Below are 18240 nucleotides of genomic sequence, written 5' to 3'. Positions count from 1 at the left end.
TGTCCACAGATGCTTAGACTAGAACCTGTTCTTCCACGTCTTGTGAAAAAGGAGCATTATCTTCCTTAGATTCCTAATGAAAAAAGTGATAACTTTTCTCAAGCAAACAGCTTTGGAGTATATATTATTCCAAGGAGACTGCCAATGTATTGTATCAATCCAGTACTGGGGTAACAAGTACTGCAAGTTACCCAAACATGTTAAAAACCTGGGGGCTGCTTTAAGCATGACACCAAGTACACAGTAAAAAACCAGCATCTTACTATTTAACTATTTATGGGAAGGAGTAAAGAAACAAGGAAGGCTTCCCATAGTGTTACTGGCATTACTAATACAGCAGATAGTGCATGTTCAGCCTTCATGCTCCTTTCCCACAAGACATGGAAGGAACAGATTTTGGTCTAAGCATCTATGGGCATAACTGCTTACAGCATTTTGTGGGGTCTTCCTATGCAATCCAATACAGGTTGTCAATATCTCAGTATCTGTATTAATAAAAAGGGCACCTTCAGACAATATTACAAGGGGGTGGTGTGGATCAACTACGACAGGTCACTTAAGCTTGATGTTGATCTTGACCTAGAAGATGAAGTTGCAAAACATTGAACACAGTGTTTTATTATTATTCTTTCTCAATTGGGGTATGATCCACCCCAATGTCTACCAAGGGTTAATGGATGTATTTTCTCTAGACTGGTTGCAAAAAAGTCAATATGGGTTGGGAAGAAGAAACTAGTATAGCAAATGATCCTGGAATCAGCCTTCAGTCAATTCTAATTATCTCAGAACTGACAGCCAGTGGCACAAGGCGCCACAAGGAGATATGAATAAAGCGGAGACATTGTAGCTTTCTGTGTCAAGATCTAACTGGCTAATTATAGACATCATTTTTTTTAAAGTTCTAAATGGCCAAATTCAGTTTCACAATAGAGTCTCTCTCAGCCAATGAAAAGCCTTAGTTTTATAAAGCTACTCTCAACAGCCAATCACACACTTCCATTCTGCACTGTAGTTCTCACCAGGCAACCAGACCTCAGAATTCTGTAACAGAACCTTCACTAGTCTATCCCAAGACTCCAGCTCCTCTCAGAAAGGCAGCCAGCCAATTACATCCTAGCCTCTTTCCCCGATTCTCTCCTAGCACAACTCTACCTTGTATAGCTGCTGATAAAGCTGTTCAAAGCGATCGTGCCCTAGCCGGAGAACATCCAGATCCTCTCGTAGCTGTGCATTCATAGCAAGCTGAGAACCAAATTCTGCAGAGGCCTAGAAACAGAAGGTAGACTGAGAAAATAGAAACAAGCCTAGAGCCCCAGCTCTCAGCTCCCCTGGACACTCACAACCATCTTTTACCCTGTCCAGCTGGTTCTCCATTGTCTGTATCCTACGTTGCAACTGAACCTTTTGTTCTTGGATCAAGGTCCCACTGCCCACCACCTGTTTTCGGCCATCCGAACGCTTCTGCCAGGTTTGGATCTGTCAATGTCAGGGAAGCAAAAGAGACACATGAGAGAGGGGAAATGTAGATCTGTTTAAGGCACAGGAATCCAGCATTTAGGATGGGGCTGTAAAATCCTGACTCTCAGAATCCTCTGCGTTAACAGATAAGACCTTAGCTGCCAACTTTCTCTGCACTTTTCCTCTCTATTGTTAATCCAGAAGATTCTAGTCCTCTCTCAATCTCTTTTCCACTGGGAAATTTCTCTTTACCTGGACACAGTAATATCTCTTTACCTGGACATGGTGAACTAGACAGGGGGGAAACAAATGTCTCCATTCCCTTCCCAGAACCTCATTACCACTTGTTACAAGTATCCTGTTTTATTTCCCACTGCACCAGTCCCCTTCCAGCGGGCCATACAGTTCTAGTTCCCAATCTCACTGTTTGAACCCAGGAGGCACGAGGCTTGTTCACATGACTATTAGCTGGGTAGGACAAGTATCCTACCCAGCTTCAAGAGCTGTGTGCACCGGTGGTGGGAAGCATGACAGTCTACTAATCTACTAATCTGAATATATGTGTCTTCAGTTGTTTCCTAAAGGTCAAGAGGGATGGAGTAGCTCTAATCTCAGCAGAAAGTATGTTCCATAGCCCTGGGGCAACTACAGAAAAGGCACGCCTCTGAGTCGTCACCAGAGGAGCTGGTGGCTCTTCTGAAGATGTTAATAGGCAGCAGGGTTCATAATGAAGAAGGCGTTCTCTTTACTTAGAACTTTTAACTCGAAGTCTCCAGACAATCCTAATTAACAGTGCTCTTCTCACTTGTGCCCTTCTGTTGCAGATGGGGCAGATAAATAATCTAACCCCTCCAAACACCAACCCTTCGCTCTCGCTCGCGCTCTCTCTCTCACACACACACACACACACACACCCCTGAAAGTCAGGAGGGCACATAGTTCCCAAAGCTGGGTAGGATGCTTATCCTACCCAGTTAATGGATGTGTGAACAAGCCTACAGTTTCACTTCTTGAAAGCCTGAGCAGCCTTGGTTCTCAGTCCTTCCTGCATACCGCTTTATCGAGCTCGGCCAGTCGCTTCTTCTCTTCAGCTATCTGCTGCTCCACCTCATCCCGCTGACTCAGCAAGATACGCAAGTTGTCGGCATGGGCTTTCTCCCGCTGAAGGTTGGGGCGGCCCTCAGCCACGGACTGCCTGTGTACAAGGTCCTCATTCTCCTTCTGCAAGCGCTTCACCTCCACCCTGTTCGAGACACAGGGGATGGAGGATGAGATGGCTGGCAGGATGACGCGGTGGGATGTGGCCCGGTGGGCAAGTTTGGGAGCTTCATGGCAGTGGTGGCAATGGCGGTGGTGGGGTTTGGTTGGGATTGGGGGCAGCGCCAGCTCAGAGGGACTTTGGGAGCTCAGCTATGGGAATGACAGAAGAGTTGGGGATTTGAGGCTGAACATCTCACGGACCAAAGATGCAGCAAGGATGTGTGTGGCAGCAGACATGGATGAAAGAGGAAATGAGCTTGCACAGTTTGCTGTAAACAGTTGTTTTCGTTACAAAAAAAGATCTTGTGAGAGGGGCCACAATTGTGTTTGGGCCTTAGAGCAGGTGAGCAGGAAAGCAGACACCTGGGTTTTCTGGAGCTGGGCACAATGAATCATGGGTGTTACATCTGAACCAGAGTCCTTATACATGTGCAGTAGATTGTGAGCTGATGATTAAGGCCACATAGCTTAAAAGGGCAGTTCATATGCATCCACACATCAACATGTGTCTGGTGTGACCAAACCAATTGTCAATTGTGTGTTGCCAGGTGCACACCAGTTGCCACATGCTATGTCAATATCTACATCAGTACATGAGAGGGAAAGGGAAGGGACTGCTTCTTAATGTTTATTTTACAGTTCTCTCCTTGCAGAGAGATATACAAAATCCAGACTCTCAGCAAATTCAGAAATGGAAATTGAAGAGATCAGGGTAAAAGGACATGTACCAGAGAGTTTCAACACAACCCCACCTTTGTTCCAAGAAAGATGGCTAGAAGATACCACCTTCCAGTGAAATGAAGAAGAGGGCACCAGATTCTCACCAAACTGGTGCAATTGAAAATTAAAGGTGAGAACTGGGACATTCAAAGCAGTTTAACCTTCAACTCAGGCACTTCAGAGAAGAGAGTGAGTGACAGATAGACACTGACTGGAGTAGCCTGTCTCATAACTGTAACATATAAATTGTACGTACACACACACAAATTAGGAACCTCTGCTCCAGGGGCGTAAGGGGAGAGGGGGCCGTGTGCATCCCTCTCTCTGGCAGCCCCCCAGAGTGAGGGAAATAATGAAGAAAATAGGGAGGGATGGAGCTGGAGGGCCCTCAGGAGCTGGGGGCCTGTGTTCTTTGAACCCTTTCCCTCAGTTATAGCTACGCCCCTGCTCTGCTCTCAGAAGAGTATCTCCTGAGTAGTACTATTAGGTCTGGATGTCAACCACTGAATTTTAACACACATTTACAGGATATCAAATACATACATCTGTCTGCGAATGGTTTCGTGGGATTCCAAAGTGTAGGCATGACGGTCACCTTCTAAGAGACGGAACTGGCGCTGGAGTTTGGCCAACTCGCCTTCGGCTGGTGAGGAGCCAAGTGGTCAGGGAGAAAGGGGAGAGGAAGGGGGTTAGAAAATCCAGCAATTTCTATGCTGTGTTTGGCACAGAGATGCAGCATGCAATCCAGAGAGACTCAAATTACCACCAACAATATTTCTTCTGTGTAATTAATTCGAGCTAGTTTATTGCCATTGTTAGAGATGTTCAGCTGCGACAGAGACAATAGCTTTTAAGATAATTGGAAGTGCTTTGGGAGAAGCTTCACTTCCCATGATGTGCTTGTACATATTTCTTTTGTCCCATTGTTGCCACTGGTCTAATAGGTTTTGCAGGTTTTTGAGTCTGTACAGAAAACCTGCAGCCCATTAGCAACCAGAGGCAAAAGTAGGATGAACATGTGACACAAGCAGCAGTCCCTGTTTCAAACTACCTTTAATTCTCTGGCGGGGGGTGGGTGAGGTGGGGGTGGGTTGTGGAAATTATCTTTGACTCTAGTGTATATCTGACAGTAACCTCCATGTTAACAGATGACTGGCCAGAAAGAGTTGGTGTAGCCCAGTGGCCAAGAGACTGAGCTCCAAATCAGGACTTTCCTGGTTTGAATTTGGTCTCTGCCGTGAACTCACTATGTGGACTTGGGCAAGCCACTCCCTCTCAGACTCAGCTGCAATATGGAGATAATACAGCATACCTATCTTGTAGATTAAAATGATAGATCCTGAGAAGCACGGTGAACACTAGAAACCACTAAACAAATGCTACGTACTATTATGTTAGCTTCTAGATAATGTCATCCTCCAGTCCTAGGCATCCTGTGCTTGAACTGCCTTGTCACTTAGAGCTTTGGACAGTTTGGGGAGCTAGGAGAGGGCGGGACAAATCCAGAGTTGATGTAAATCAAATTGATTTAAATCGCTTCACTGGACTCGATTTTAATGATTTAAATCACTAGAAAGGAAAATTCTATTTAATTATCATTTTCTAGTAAAACTACATTCTTGTTGTCTAATATAACCTTAATACATATTCAGAGATAGATGGAAGTTTCATTTTTAGAAGATAGGTACACACTATAATAGGTACACACTTCTCATAATGCTGTTTCATTCAGGCAACCAGGCTTCGCATTTCTTTGTTGCACTGTTTGCATTTTGCACGTGTGCCTGTCTTACCCATAAATATAGGAACTTCACTAAAATTGGGGTGTCTCTATAGCCTGCTGCCGTGATCAGCATTTCCCTTCTACAATGGAGGATACACTCCCCAAAAAAGGTTCCTCGGGATTGCATGAATAGGTTTTGTTCACTTTTGTTTTCACTTACTATTCCCCTCCCCTATCCCTTGCATTTATATCCAGACTCCTCCTCACTCAGATCTATTCTTTATTCATTTATTGACCACCTTTGTCTTTGCATTTTTAGGGGGAGGGGCAAGGGCTTGACTGTCTGAGCGTATGTGTGCGCTGCACGTACACCACCTGCAGAAGAGGACTGATCAGATCCGTTATATCTCATCCCCATATACTGCTCTTAACATGTTCACAGAATACAATTAGAAGTTATAATTAATATTCATGATGATATTTGACCTAGGTTCTTTTTAGGATTTTAAAAAAATATCCAATTTAAATTTAAAAATAGGTTTATATTTTAAAAATCTGATTCAACTCAAAAAAATCTGTTTTTAAATGTTGTTTTTTTAAAAATCATTGATTTTTTTATCAACCCTGGATGAACCCCAGGTGCCAAGGAGCAGTGGCGCCTAGAAATCTTAACATGGTGTCTATGCTAGGATATTCAGGAGGTAGAGCTATTTAGTAAAATCTTCATTTAACCCAGGCAGCCCTGGTTCTGTTCTAGGTATATTATTATAGAGGGGATATAAAGAAGCCCATGTACCCTCCCCCATAATGTCTGTCACTACGCATGGGTTTTTTTTGTCAAGTATCCATTGTCTGGCTTCACATTTTGGGGCTGGTTCTTAGATCCACAGAAAATCTGTCAAGACATGAGCTAGGACAGCTGTTTCTGCATTCCTAATCCAGACAGCCCAGATGTGTTGAGTGCCTGAGCCTGTGCCGAGTCCAGCAGCCAGGGCAGCAGTCAGCAGCAGACGGCAGGAATGGCAGAAGAGGAGCATAGGCTGTGCTGCCCACACACACCTGGGTTTTTGACATTCACAGTGGAGGCAGCCAAGGAGACACAGGTACTGGCCTTTCCCCGGGGCAATTCCTGTGTGCTACAGTGCTGGTCCAAAAGCGCACAGTGCTACTGTCTGGATGAACCCTTACTCTGCTCACCTGCCTCCTCACTCCTGCCCTGCCTTCTGGGTGCCCTGCCTTGGCAACCAGTTCTCAGTGGGTTTCATGACTGATTCTGCCAGATTTGCTCGCTCCCAGAAGAGTTAATGACTCACTCTCTGGATCCCACAGTCACTGACTCATGCCCACATGTGTCACCTTATGCTGGCCAGGATTTGGACAATTTGTACCACCGCTACTTTAATTTAGTCCCTGCCATATTTCAAAGCCAACATTCACTGAAGAGGCCTGGTTTGGAAAGTAACTCATAAAGCCCAACAAGCCTCATGGCAAGCAGCCAGGGCACCCCAGTTCTCTCACTCTAGCCTCATTCTTTGGATACAAAGACCTTGTTTCTTGTCCCCTTTCAAGAGCTGTCTCCCGCAGCTCTCCATGGAAACAGTCTAACATGGCTTGAAAAAATATCCCCCAATTCTCTTCCTGGTCCTCCTGGCAAGGTTTGAGAGAGAAAACCTATCATTGGACTGGGTTGCCAGAGAAGCAAAAATCCACTCAGCTTTATTTTTGTCTCCCTGGGCTTGCAGTGTGCATCACTTGGGTGTGAGATTCAGCGAGAGCCTGATTTAGTTATGCACATTCCAAGGCAAGGAGTTAGCCACCAGCAGAAATCTCTGAAATAATCTCTTGGTGTTGGCTTCATAGGTTTCCACTTCAGTGCATTCACACTTTCAGACTAACTACAGCAATCCCTCCTGTCAAAAACTTTTATGAAACTGCCAGATGTATGTTTGTGTTTTCTCCACAGTGGCACAGATACTTTATAGCACATGTAGGCCAAGAAGCACCATGGGAAGTTCCCCTACCACAATGTGGTTTGATACATCTTTGGAATTTTAATACACAAAAATATGCAACAATTCTGGGAAGCCTACACTAGAACTAAAATTGAAGAGGTCCCAGTATAAATGCTGGAAGACAGCTCTTTGCTGCTTTCCCCACTTGTGAGGAAAGCAGCAGAGAGGCTGAGATACTAGAAGAAGTGTAAGCACACATTTGGATTCCAGCCTAGAATGATCACACAGGAGGAAACTATACAATGGTGAGCCAGTCAAAGCTAGGGCAGACCCTCACCAAATTCAGACAATTAGCCAGGATAACTAAATGGACACTTCATGTTCAGAAGCATTATAAATCAGAATACCAGATGCTAGAGACCAACTACAAGCCTTGCTTGTGAGCTTTCCAGAAGCATTCGACCATCTGTTGGAAACAGGGCTAGATAGGAAACATAGGAAACTGCCTTATGGTGAGCGAGACTACTGATCCAGCTAGCTCAGTACTGTATACACTGACTAGCAGCACGAGCAGCTCTCCAAAGGTTCAGTGTCCCCTAGTCCTACCTGGAGATGCCAAGGATTGAATTTGGGAGCTTCCGCATGCAAAGCAGATGCTCCATCACTGAGCTATAGCCCCATCCCCAAAAGACAGCCTGATTCAGGAGGGATCACCTTATGTTCCCAGACTTCGCAAAAACAGAGAAAGCACATTAAAGAATCACTCTGCGTGCTTCCCCATCCCAATGAAAGGAAGAATAGTCCATCTGATAACACTGGGAGCCCAGTGCTTTAGGTTTCCTGCACTAATCTTTCCACATGTGGATTCTGGCAATGCATGTGCCCCCATAACAGTGTCCTTCCCTTCCTAGGAAATTACCAAGGCCTTCTAAGTCCACCTCACTGCTGTCTGAGCGGACGCTTGCAGCAGATTTGTAGAAGGGCATCTTCAGTCTCTTCCTGCAGATAGAAAGAATGAGACAACAAAGAGACCAGTAAGTGAGAATCCCTGTATCAAGCTTCTGAAAATCACTGCTTCATAAAAGCCAGTGTGGTGCCGTGGAAACAGAGTTTGAGGAGGGAGATCTGGGTCTGAATCCTGTTCTGCTATGAAATCTCTCAGTGTAGCCTTGTGCCATTCAGTCACTCTCTCAGCCTACTTGCCTCACAGGGTTGTTGTTAAGACTAAAAGGGGAGGAGAAGACCCATATACATCTCCCTGAGATCCTTAGAGGAAAGGCAGAATAAAAATGTAAATAGTGGCTGACTTTCAGAGCAAGGAAGCTCCAGTGCAGGCGCGAGTGGAGCATAACAACAGCACTTAGGGGACATATTTTTGGGTGGCACATAGGGCTTCTTGGGGAAGGGGAGGTCATAAAAAATTGCCCCTTCCTCAGTGCACTGGTGCATTTTGTCTAGAAGTGCTGCTAATCTGCTCCCCTCACTGCACTGGCACTTCCTTATTCTGAACATCAGTCAATACATTTAAAAACAAAATTAAAAAAATCTTCTCTCACAAACTGGCATTCAATACATTTAAAGACTGCAAAAACTTCTCTCACAAACTGGCATTCATCCTTCACAATGAATATTCTCTCAAATGCATGCAATAGTTCCCATAAAATGTTCCCCTCAGAAGCTCACTGGTTTCTAACCCTTATTCTAACCCAGCAATCCTGCGACACTGCTGTAGAGCAGACTCCTGCTATGTGATGTATTAACTGCCAGACTTCCTTCCACTGCAGTTGCGTGAAAGACTTCCAAGCTCGCCATAATATGCAAGAGCCTAGGCCTGTAAACAGTCATTCCTTGGTCATCCGTAATGGATAAGAGTTGCCTTTAGGCCCAGGGTTCAGACCACAACTCCCATCATCCCCCAGTCACAATGGCATTTGACACTTGGGGATTATGGGAGTGGTAGTCTCATCTGCGGAGCCCAGGTTGGGAAGCCCCAGCCAAGAGGCAATCAAAAAGGGGGAGTTTTACGAAAGTTGGAACACACCCTCCTCCTCCCCAACACCACCGCCACATTTAACTCTATACCCATAAATTACTAGAACAGGTATACGGGGGCAGGTGGTTGAGTTAAAATAAAGTGGGCAAGAAACTCACATAAACTTATTTGTGGGGCTGTAACTGCTGCTCAACATAAAGACTGACCGACACTTTCCACAAGATGTGCAGAGCTGAACCGTTTTCATATATTACAGCTGGCATGTTGAGTGGTTGCCAAGCGAAAACCTTCCAAGCCATCATGTAAGAATCGGCCCTGAACAGCAGTGTCTTGATGAAATGACTCAGCAAGACAGAGAATGTGCCAACCCAGCAATGCCCACCTGTGTCTCCATCTCCTCACCTCACAGGTTCATTTGACTGGTTGGAGAACCAAGCACATAGCTGGCAGTTTCTTCGACTTTTTCCACCGCAACTGCCTGCACGGCTCAAGAGGCAAGCTGTTTTTCAGTTTGCACTTAACATTTTAAACTGAAAAAAATGGCTGGCCTCCAGCTTTCTCCATTTTTCTGGATTGCTTTCATTGTGGTCTCTTGGAACACCAATGGCCCAAAGATTAGAGCATAAACACAGCAACAGCAGGAGAGAGGGCATGCACATCCCTCTTGCCTATGGGTTCCCCAGAGGCATCTGGTGGGCCGCTGAGTGAAACACGATGCTGGACGAGATAGGCCTAGGGCCTGACCCAGCAGAGCTGCTCTTGTGTTCTTATGTTCTTAATCACAGGTCGACATTCTACACAGCGTAACACAGGCATTAGTGACCCACCAGGGATGCTGTACAACTTGAAGGGCAACCCTGACAGTGTTGCAACATAGGGCAGCAGCACAACAACTTGTGAGTATCCATGCAGTTGTGCAGCTGCGCGCCACTACTTCTTGTTTCCAAGAAGCAGCACCATGCAACTGTGCAGACCCTGTTTTAAATATTTGCGCAGTGTCCTCTTGCGCAACATTGTCTTGGCTGACAAGTTGAGCAACAGTCCCAGCAGGTCCTTAATGCTGGCATTATGCTGTGCAGAATGTTGGCCTCTGTCCCAATTCAATAATCCCAAAACCCCTCCCAGAAAAAAACGTTACAGTCCAGCCTCCACCCCTGCTTTATTTATTTTTACATTTATATCCCAAAGAACCAAGAGCAGTGTAAATGGTTTATGTTTATCCTTAAAACAACGCTGTGAGATAGGTTAGGCTGAGAGGTGACTGGACCAGAGTCACCTAATGAGTTTCATGGCTGAACCAGGATTTGAACTTGGGCCTCCCTGATCCTAGTCCAACACTCTAACCACTATACCACACTAGCATTATCTCATCCCTTTCTCTGTTTCTGTTTTATCCCAACAGCAACCCTTTGAAGTAAAACTGAGATACAAAAATGTGTTCAAGACCATGCACTGACACATTAATTCCACCCCTAAATCCTTCCCCAAATATGCACTCACCACATTCTCCTCCCAAAGCACTGACTTTCTCTGTGCACTCCCTGCTGCCCCCCAAATCTTTCCACCCAAATTCAGTCCACTCTTTCCACCAAACTCATGCTCGCTGCCCCCATACCACTTGCCTAAGCACACTCTTTTCCAAGTCGCTCCAAACTTCAGCCTTTCCAGCATCTGCAGCCTGAATTAAGCCATCTCCACCCTACCTCCGAAAGAAATAACTAGACGTACCTTACTCTCTACTGAATAAACTCTATGACAGATATATGATCAGTGTTTAGGCAGTCTGTTTTTGGTATGCTCTGGTGCAACCTCCTGGTCTCTCCAGCCAACATCACCCGCTGCCTTTGTCAACTCAGTTGTTAGCAACCATCTCCAGGAAATGCATCAGCTCTCCACCAATCCTGATGAAAGACGCAGGGAAGACAGAGGGGGGAGAAAGAGAGCGTTCAGTTTGATCATAGATGACATTTTCAGAATTCCTGGGTTCACTGGGAGTGTAACCAGAAGCTGGAGAACAAGAACTCCTGAGTGTATCTGGTAGGCAGAGTGGGTTACTGTGAGGAGAGGCAGATGGAGGGAGTTGGGATTCAGAATATTATCCAAGGAGACTGATGCCTAACAGTTCAGAGCACAAGAAAGTAAGAACCAGATCTCCTGTGGTCAGTGCATGTGTACAGAGGGGTTGGAAACCAAATGCTCCTTAATCTGCTCTGAGGGCAGTAGTACCTAGTCAGCAACAACAGGAGTGTGCTAGGATTCTCACATTTATCATGAACGTCTGACAAAAGCTCACAAAACATACCTAGGAGCATTTTATTTTAGATCATTTTTTTTCTCTGTAGCTCAACACCACAAGAATCAACAACGATCGCCTAACTTACCACCATACCATTCAGCATCCTATGATTTTCAAACTGTAAGAGGTCTTATCAGAACATATAACCATAACTAACTTTCAGGTCACATTATCCCATCATTTTTTAAGGACAGAATAAAGTCACCCTACCTAGACAAATACTGCAGTGCTCTTTAAATAATATCTGTTGCCCCATTTTTGCTGCTCTTGCTATCATAAAGGCTATCTCCTTCTCCCACTTCTGCCCCTATGCCTTCTGCTAAAGTATGCCATATGTTTAATCCTGCTGCATCAGACTATGTTGTAGCCTACCTTTCAGCCCTAAGTCAAACTCCACTTCTTTAACAAAGCCTTTTCAGAGCACCTAATCTTTTTCTGAGGCCACCTTAAGTGGCGCAGCGGGGAAATGCTTGACTAACAAGCAGAAGGTTGCTGGTTCGAATCCCCGCTGGTACTATATCAGGCAGCAGCTATGTAGGAAGATGCTGAAAGGCATCATCTCATACTGCACAGGAGGAGGCAATGGTAAACCCCTCCAGTATTCTACCAAAGAAAACCACAGGGCTCTGTGGGTGCCAGGAGTCGAAATCGACTTGACAGCACACTTTACCTTCAATTCTCATCTAGCCACCTAATGGCACAGCAGGGAAGTAATTTGCCTAGGGAACAAGAGTTTGCTGGTTCGAATCCCAGCTGGTATGTTTCCCAGACTATGAGAAACACCTATATCAGGCAGCAGCAATATACAAAGATGCTGAAAGGCATTATCTCATACTGCATGGGAGATGGCAATGGTAAACCCCTCCTGTATTCTACCAAAGGAAACCACATGGCTCTGTGGTTACTAGGAGTCGACACCGACTCGATGGCACGACTAATCTTCATCTAACCTCTCTTCTGTTGCTTTAAAAACAGAGGGATGCTTTTTTTTTTAAAGCTACCTTATACTGAGCAGGCCATTGATTCTCTTTCTAGCTCAGCATAGTCTACTCTTACAGACAGCATTTCTCCCAGCCCTACAAGAGATACTTAGGGACTCAGCCTAGGACCTTCTGCATGCAAAGCAGATGCTCTACCACTGAGCTACAGCCCCATCCCTGCTGACCACCTGACTCCCCCCTATGCCATATCTACTACTACTCGTTCTATGTCTTCTCCCCCATTCCTGTGTTGTCCATCTAAAACACCTGCAAGACCAATAAACAAGACCACATCACTCCTATAGGAGTATAGCATATATTCCATACAGAGTTGGCAATGTTAACTTGGCCAACACTGTGGCAGACACCAATAAATACCCACATAATCTCTCAAAGTCCTCTCTGTTCCCATCTCCTTGTCTTAGTATGTCATACTGAAGCTTGAACATACCAAGGTCCAAGACATTACACAGATTTATCAGCCAGCTGTAGTTGCAACAGTTCATGTCAAATTCCTAGAAGGTCACACTAAGAGCCCATGAGTTTAATGGTACCAGGGAGCCTAACAGGGCACCCCAAGCCCTTTTTGGCTCACACTAGCCCCAGAGTTTCAGCAGGTGACCCCAAAGCCTGACCTTCCCAAAATTCTATTATAGTCATGTGACTCTGCAGTTCAAGCCAAGGCCTTGCCAGCTCACCTGGGCCCCTAAGGCCGTGGCAGGTCATTCTAGGGTCCTGTGTGGCCATGTGACTATGGGGCACAGTCATGCCAAGATCCCTACAAGTCATGCCAAGGTCCTTTCAACATGTCACCTTCCTGGCTCCTGGAAGGCCATTCTGAAGTCCTGCAAAGTCATGTGGCTCTGAGTGAGGCTCACACAAAGGCACTAACAGCTCCCAATCACCTCCACAGGGTGTCCCAAATCCCTTGCTCCCGCCCCTCTAGCACTATTCAAACCATACACAGCAACCTCTAAGCCCCACCCCCTTCCAGTAAGCCCTTCCCCTTACCTTACAGGCCTGCCTTCCCACTGCGCATGTGCGAGCCTAACAGTTCCTTCCTTACCCCTCCCTTCCTTAGACTCCCGTCGTCGACGACGACCCCACCCCTCCCTCTCGCCCCTCCCGTTCTGTCCGGCGCCCATGCGCAGTGCCAATCTTCGCAGTGGCGGGCGCTGGAGCGAGGAAAGGAGGGAGGAAGCGGGAGAGTTGCCATGGCAACTTTCATCAGCAAGGCCCCGTGCAAAACCGCATCCCTTCCGCACTCTCGGCCTGCTGTTGCTGGTTGCCATGGTGTCGATTTTCAGGAAGGAAGTTAGCATGGGTGGGGGATATTACCAGGCTCTCCACGTCAAGAAGATGGCAGGCTATGTGGACGGGCGGCTCCTGCTGCGAGGGAGAAACTTTGCGGCAGTCCCGTCGGTGGGGGGTGGAGGGTGGGGGGTTTGCACAGTGATGTGGCCGGAAATTCTAGATTTTTCTGCAAGATTAGCAAAACGTCACCTCTTCACCCCTCCCCCCTCCTCTGCTGCCTTCCACTCATACATTGACAGACAGCATTAGTCCCCATTTTATCCGTGCTTCTCTCTCCACTATAGTCTCTCTTGTGTCAGTTTTAGATTATGAGCCCAGTGGGGCAGGGACTTGGCTTATTACTTACAACAGCATGTACACAAATGGCGCGATTTCATTTTTACCAGCTACATTTCTAGTCTTGATGGTTATTAATGGGGCTGATGGATTAAACCCAGTTTCTAACTAGAACTTATGTTTGCAAGGCAAGACATCTTTGAAACACAAAATACATGCTTTGGGAGCAGGGATTTGAGGTGTTTACTCACCCTCCCAAGTCATCTGGACAGAGGAGGGATAGTCTGCATTCAGCTGGTGCATTATTATAGGATAGTTAAAGCATTGCAGTCCAGAGACTGGGATAGTCTCCAGTATAGGAGCTTGTAATATCTCAAGTCCCCACTCACTGTATGGTGGTTGTCTAAGGCAGTCCTTTATCATTTCCTTAACTTTTAAACTACACGACCCTTATATATTCATATTCTGTAACTTTGGCCAGAAATGTAGGAGTTAAAACTGTGAGAACCTGATCCAGCCTTGCACATATCACTGCAATGTGATATTCAAATCACATTGATATGAATCATGATATGAGCCAGCATGGTGTAGTGGCTAGAGTGCTGGACTAGGACTGGGGAGACCCGAGTTCAAATCCCCATTCAGCCATGATACTAGCTGGGTGACTCTGGGCCAGTCACTTCTCTCTCAGCCTAACCTACTTCACAGGGTTGTTGTCAGGAGAAACTTAAGTATGTATTACACCGCTCTGGGCTCCTTGGAGGAAGAGCGGGATATAAAATGTAAAAAATAAAATAAGAGCAGAATACTATCTATAGGAAGTTCCTTTTACTGAGTACGAGACCATAATTGTACACTGTCTGGCAGCAGCTCTCCAAAATTTCAGGCAAGAGTCTCCGAACCCTACCTGGAGATATCAACTGAACTTGGAGCCTTCTGTATGTAAAGCAGATACTCTGCCACTGAGCTATGGCCCCACATGCAAAAGTGGGATAAAAAGAAGCTGCCTTATACTGAGTACATCTAGCTCAGTACTATCTACACTGACTGACAGTGGCTCACCAAGGCTTCAGACAGGCAGGCGTCTTCCCAGCCCTATCTGGTGATGCCAGGGATTGGACTTGGGACCTAGATGCTAGGTTCCAGGTTCTGAAGTTATTGCCTACCTATCCCTACACACTGAGCTCTTAAAGGCACTCTTAAAGCGTGGCGATTCTCTTATATTTAGCAGGGGAGAGCAACTGGCCCTATCCCAGCTCAGCACAGCATCCCTCCTGCGTCTGCTGTTGGTGTCTATCTTATGTTTCTTTTTAGACTGTGAGCCCTTTGGGGACAGGGAACCATCTTAATTATCTGTTTATTTTTCTATGTAAACGGCTTTGGAAACTTTTGTTGAAAAGTGGTATATTAATAGTGGTAGTAGTAGCAGCAGTTTGGGCCTAAAGTAGTGTCTCTCTCTTAATCGTTTGCTTCATTTTTCAATTGTGATTGAAAGGAAATTCGTTTGGAATACAGGCTGCACCCAAGTATCTGCAAATGATATTTTATTAACATTTATTCCAATTACTTTACATTTCCAGCTGTCTTTCAGGCTTAGAACAGGTACATATGCCTTGTCTGTACAACAAACCTCTGAGGAAGATCATTATTAGTCCCATTTTACAGATGAAGAACTGAGGCAAAATCACAGGAACTTCTTCAAGAAAGTGCCATTTCTCAGTAATTAAAGCTTGTTCAAAACTGAAGTGAATATACAGTAAACTGCTGGTTTTGGAGCTCAGGTTGAATTTTGTCTTGACTTTTCTAGCCCATGCAAACTATGAAGTTTGGAAATTTGGAGTAACTCTTTGAGGATCAAGCATCATCTTGGGGATTACTGTGGGACTTCAGATGAAATTGGGGTAATTTCTGATCAGCACTGAGATAGCTCTGGTCTATACCTACAGCAGAATGAGATGGTAGAGTCTTCAGGTAGTGTAACAGACTGTATTACTTCAAGATGGCAGGAGGTGATATAATTTTTTTAATGCTCTCCTAAATTAAAAAAAAATAAATCAATGCAAGGAGGGAAATAGCACATCAGGGAGCAAACCAGATTAGACTCTTTCTCCCTCATGTCTTTGCTTGCGAGGAAGCTGTTTATTTCTTAACATGGGGAGCATTCAGAAATGGTATCCCCCAACCTGCAGCCTGAAGTGGTACATTCTGCTCTACCACCCCAGGTTTCCACCGCCTTGTTCTACAGCATGTCTCATTCTGCTGCACGTCTTGACCAGACAAATCCTGTCACTAAGGACTATTTTCAGCTCACCCTGTGTCTTCTGTTTCTGCCCCTGGCCTTGTCTTTTCTTTCTGGATAAAACACCACTTTCACTGATAACTCAATCCTTCTTCTCCCTGTTACTTCTGTTCTCTTGCCAGGCCTTCTGTTCCTCATAAGTCTCAACTCGCCACCCCACACAAGAACATATGCATAGCCACACTTTTGTATTCCAGGTTAATCAGTCTGGACTAGCTTCCTGCTGCAAGTTCCTCTAGTCTTGAGTGCCTGGGTAAAAACATGAGCATATTTTAAAAATATTTAGATATGCTTGAAGTGTCAATGGGGATAGAAGCAGCCATAAATTAACTGCATTTTCATTTTATGTAAGGTAACATGGGGATCCTTCTGTATGGAAAGGCAGGGTTGAAATAAAACACAAAATTCATAATAAATAATTCCATCTTCATACATAAACATGCACCCAAATAGTTGATAAAATGCATCCTTTTACCATTTTTAAACTGCTTTGATCAGGAATATGTCACAGTATTATGAGTGAGTAACTGATCTGATCTGTGGTGGTCTCTTGAGAATGCAATCTAAGGAATCTTACATCTATTTCTGAAAGAGTTGGAAATGTCATTATCCTTATGGGCGCAAAACTGAAGCACCTGCGGGTGAGAGGGAGGTACTCAGGATAACCTGCACATATGCCATCTTAACAAAATCTGGAGAGGGGGGAAACCTAAGGGGGCCACCCACCCATCCCCAAACTGCCCCAATATAACTCCATTACAATGAACAGAGGGCCCTTAACAGATAGCCAGGTAAGCAGAGCCAATGAAACTCATTGACAAAGACGGAGGGGAAGGAGGACTTGAATAAAAAGAGTGGGTGATGTTTCTCTGCTTGAAGAATACTCCCTCAAGACAATCACAACATAATGCAAAGGAGCTGGAACTGAGCACCAGTACCTAACAACAACAACAACAAAAAGCAAAGTAAAATGTACAGATGGAGCACCCAAGGTACAGCAGGGACTCCTGTCTTTTTTGCTAATGTTCGCTTTTCACCATTTTCAGGCACAGGTTACACATGCACACCAGGGATATACTGCAACATTTTGTTATGGGTCCAAACTTGTCTAAATACATATTGTATCTTGTCCTTCATCCAAAAAGCTTATGACACCTGGTCTCCCTCCCTCTCCCTCTCTCCCTCTATCTCTTTTCTGTGTTTCCATTGTAACATTTCCAAGGCAGCTTATAACAACATCTGAAACAATATTACATAATCTAAAACCAAGTTTTAAAAGATGAGGCAGAGATGAGAGATAAACCTTGTAACATGGGGTACTCTGGCACTGCTAAATTTGAATCGCAAGGCTTGGTTAAGCAGTCCCCAGAAGAAAAGACAGCCACAGATTTAATGTCCCAAATAAAGATACATTTTATTGATTACAATGAAGAGGCATAGCCTTTAGGAACTCACATGAGTATTCTCACAATACATAGAACACACTAGATGATAATAGTGCCTAGGCACTAAAACCTAACCTTTGTTATATAACTAGAGTGGATTCGTGAATATGTTGTAAACTATTGTCACTAGGGTGAGTTCTTGAATATGTTGTAACTAGAGTGGATTCTCTAATATGTATTTAATTGGCTCAGTAATGAATAACTAATCAGTTAACTAAGCAATCAACTAACACACTAGGTAAATGTATCTACATTACTAACCAAGATTAAATCCTATTGAAGACAGAAAAAGAAAGAAGCAAAATAATAGGATTAAGCTGGGGCCCAATAATAACCTGCATCAGAGAAGGGATCAGGGAAGAAGTGGGGTGAGTTGAGCCAACACCCCAACATAGAAAGCAAGTTATAATCATAACTGTAAATGAGTTTATCTAAACTCTTGAATGATTAATTATTGAAGCAAAGTAACAAGGACTATGTGCAAAACAGTGTCAGAGAAGAAGGGACAATGGCAAGGATTAAGT

At 44.8% G+C, this 18240-nt stretch overlaps 1 protein-coding gene and 1 long non-coding RNA gene across 8 annotated transcripts in view; one reads left to right on the top strand and one right to left on the bottom strand.

The window, feature by feature from the left end:
- The window catches only part of ODAD1 (outer dynein arm docking complex subunit 1), a 32471-nt gene extending 18682 nt beyond the window's left edge, over window positions 1-13789 (bottom strand). The window contains exons 1-7 of one of the 4 annotated variants that reach the window (XM_053263493.1): window positions 13721-13789; window positions 10835-11007; window positions 8033-8112; window positions 3982-4081; window positions 2512-2701; window positions 1354-1476; window positions 1153-1266 (exon numbers count right to left, since the gene is read on the bottom strand). In XM_053263493.1, the coding sequence (XP_053119468.1) occupies window positions 1153-1266; window positions 1354-1476; window positions 2512-2701; window positions 3982-4081; window positions 8033-8099 (594 nt within the window). In that variant the 5' untranslated portion in view covers window positions 8100-8112; window positions 10835-11007; window positions 13721-13789. Of the gene's footprint in view, window positions 1-1152; window positions 1267-1353; window positions 1477-2511; window positions 2702-3981; window positions 4082-8032; window positions 8113-10724; window positions 11008-13080; window positions 13355-13393; window positions 13479-13720 lie in introns of those variants that run through there. The other 3 variants (XM_053263492.1, XM_053263494.1, XM_053263491.1) reach the window with 3 other exon arrangements.
- Window positions 891-15752, top strand: LOC128330502 (uncharacterized). Of its 4 annotated transcripts, none has more exons than XR_008310128.1 (5): window positions 891-1468; window positions 3358-3568; window positions 6044-6264; window positions 8025-8147; window positions 15553-15752. It is a non-coding gene; the product is annotated as an uncharacterized LOC128330502 (long non-coding RNA). The 4 variants fall into 4 exon arrangements; XR_008310125.1 differs by having other exon boundaries at window positions 896-1279; window positions 3372-3568; XR_008310124.1 differs by having other exon boundaries at window positions 896-1468; window positions 3372-3568.
- The last annotated feature ends 2488 nt before the right edge of the window (window positions 15753-18240 follow it).

This window comes from Hemicordylus capensis, chromosome 6 (assembly GCF_027244095.1).
Source record: "Hemicordylus capensis ecotype Gifberg chromosome 6, rHemCap1.1.pri, whole genome shotgun sequence".
NCBI lineage: Eukaryota > Metazoa > Chordata > Lepidosauria > Squamata > Cordylidae > Hemicordylus > Hemicordylus capensis.
Note: the sequence above shows the minus strand (reverse complement) of the source record. Positions and strands in the feature narration are given on the sequence as shown.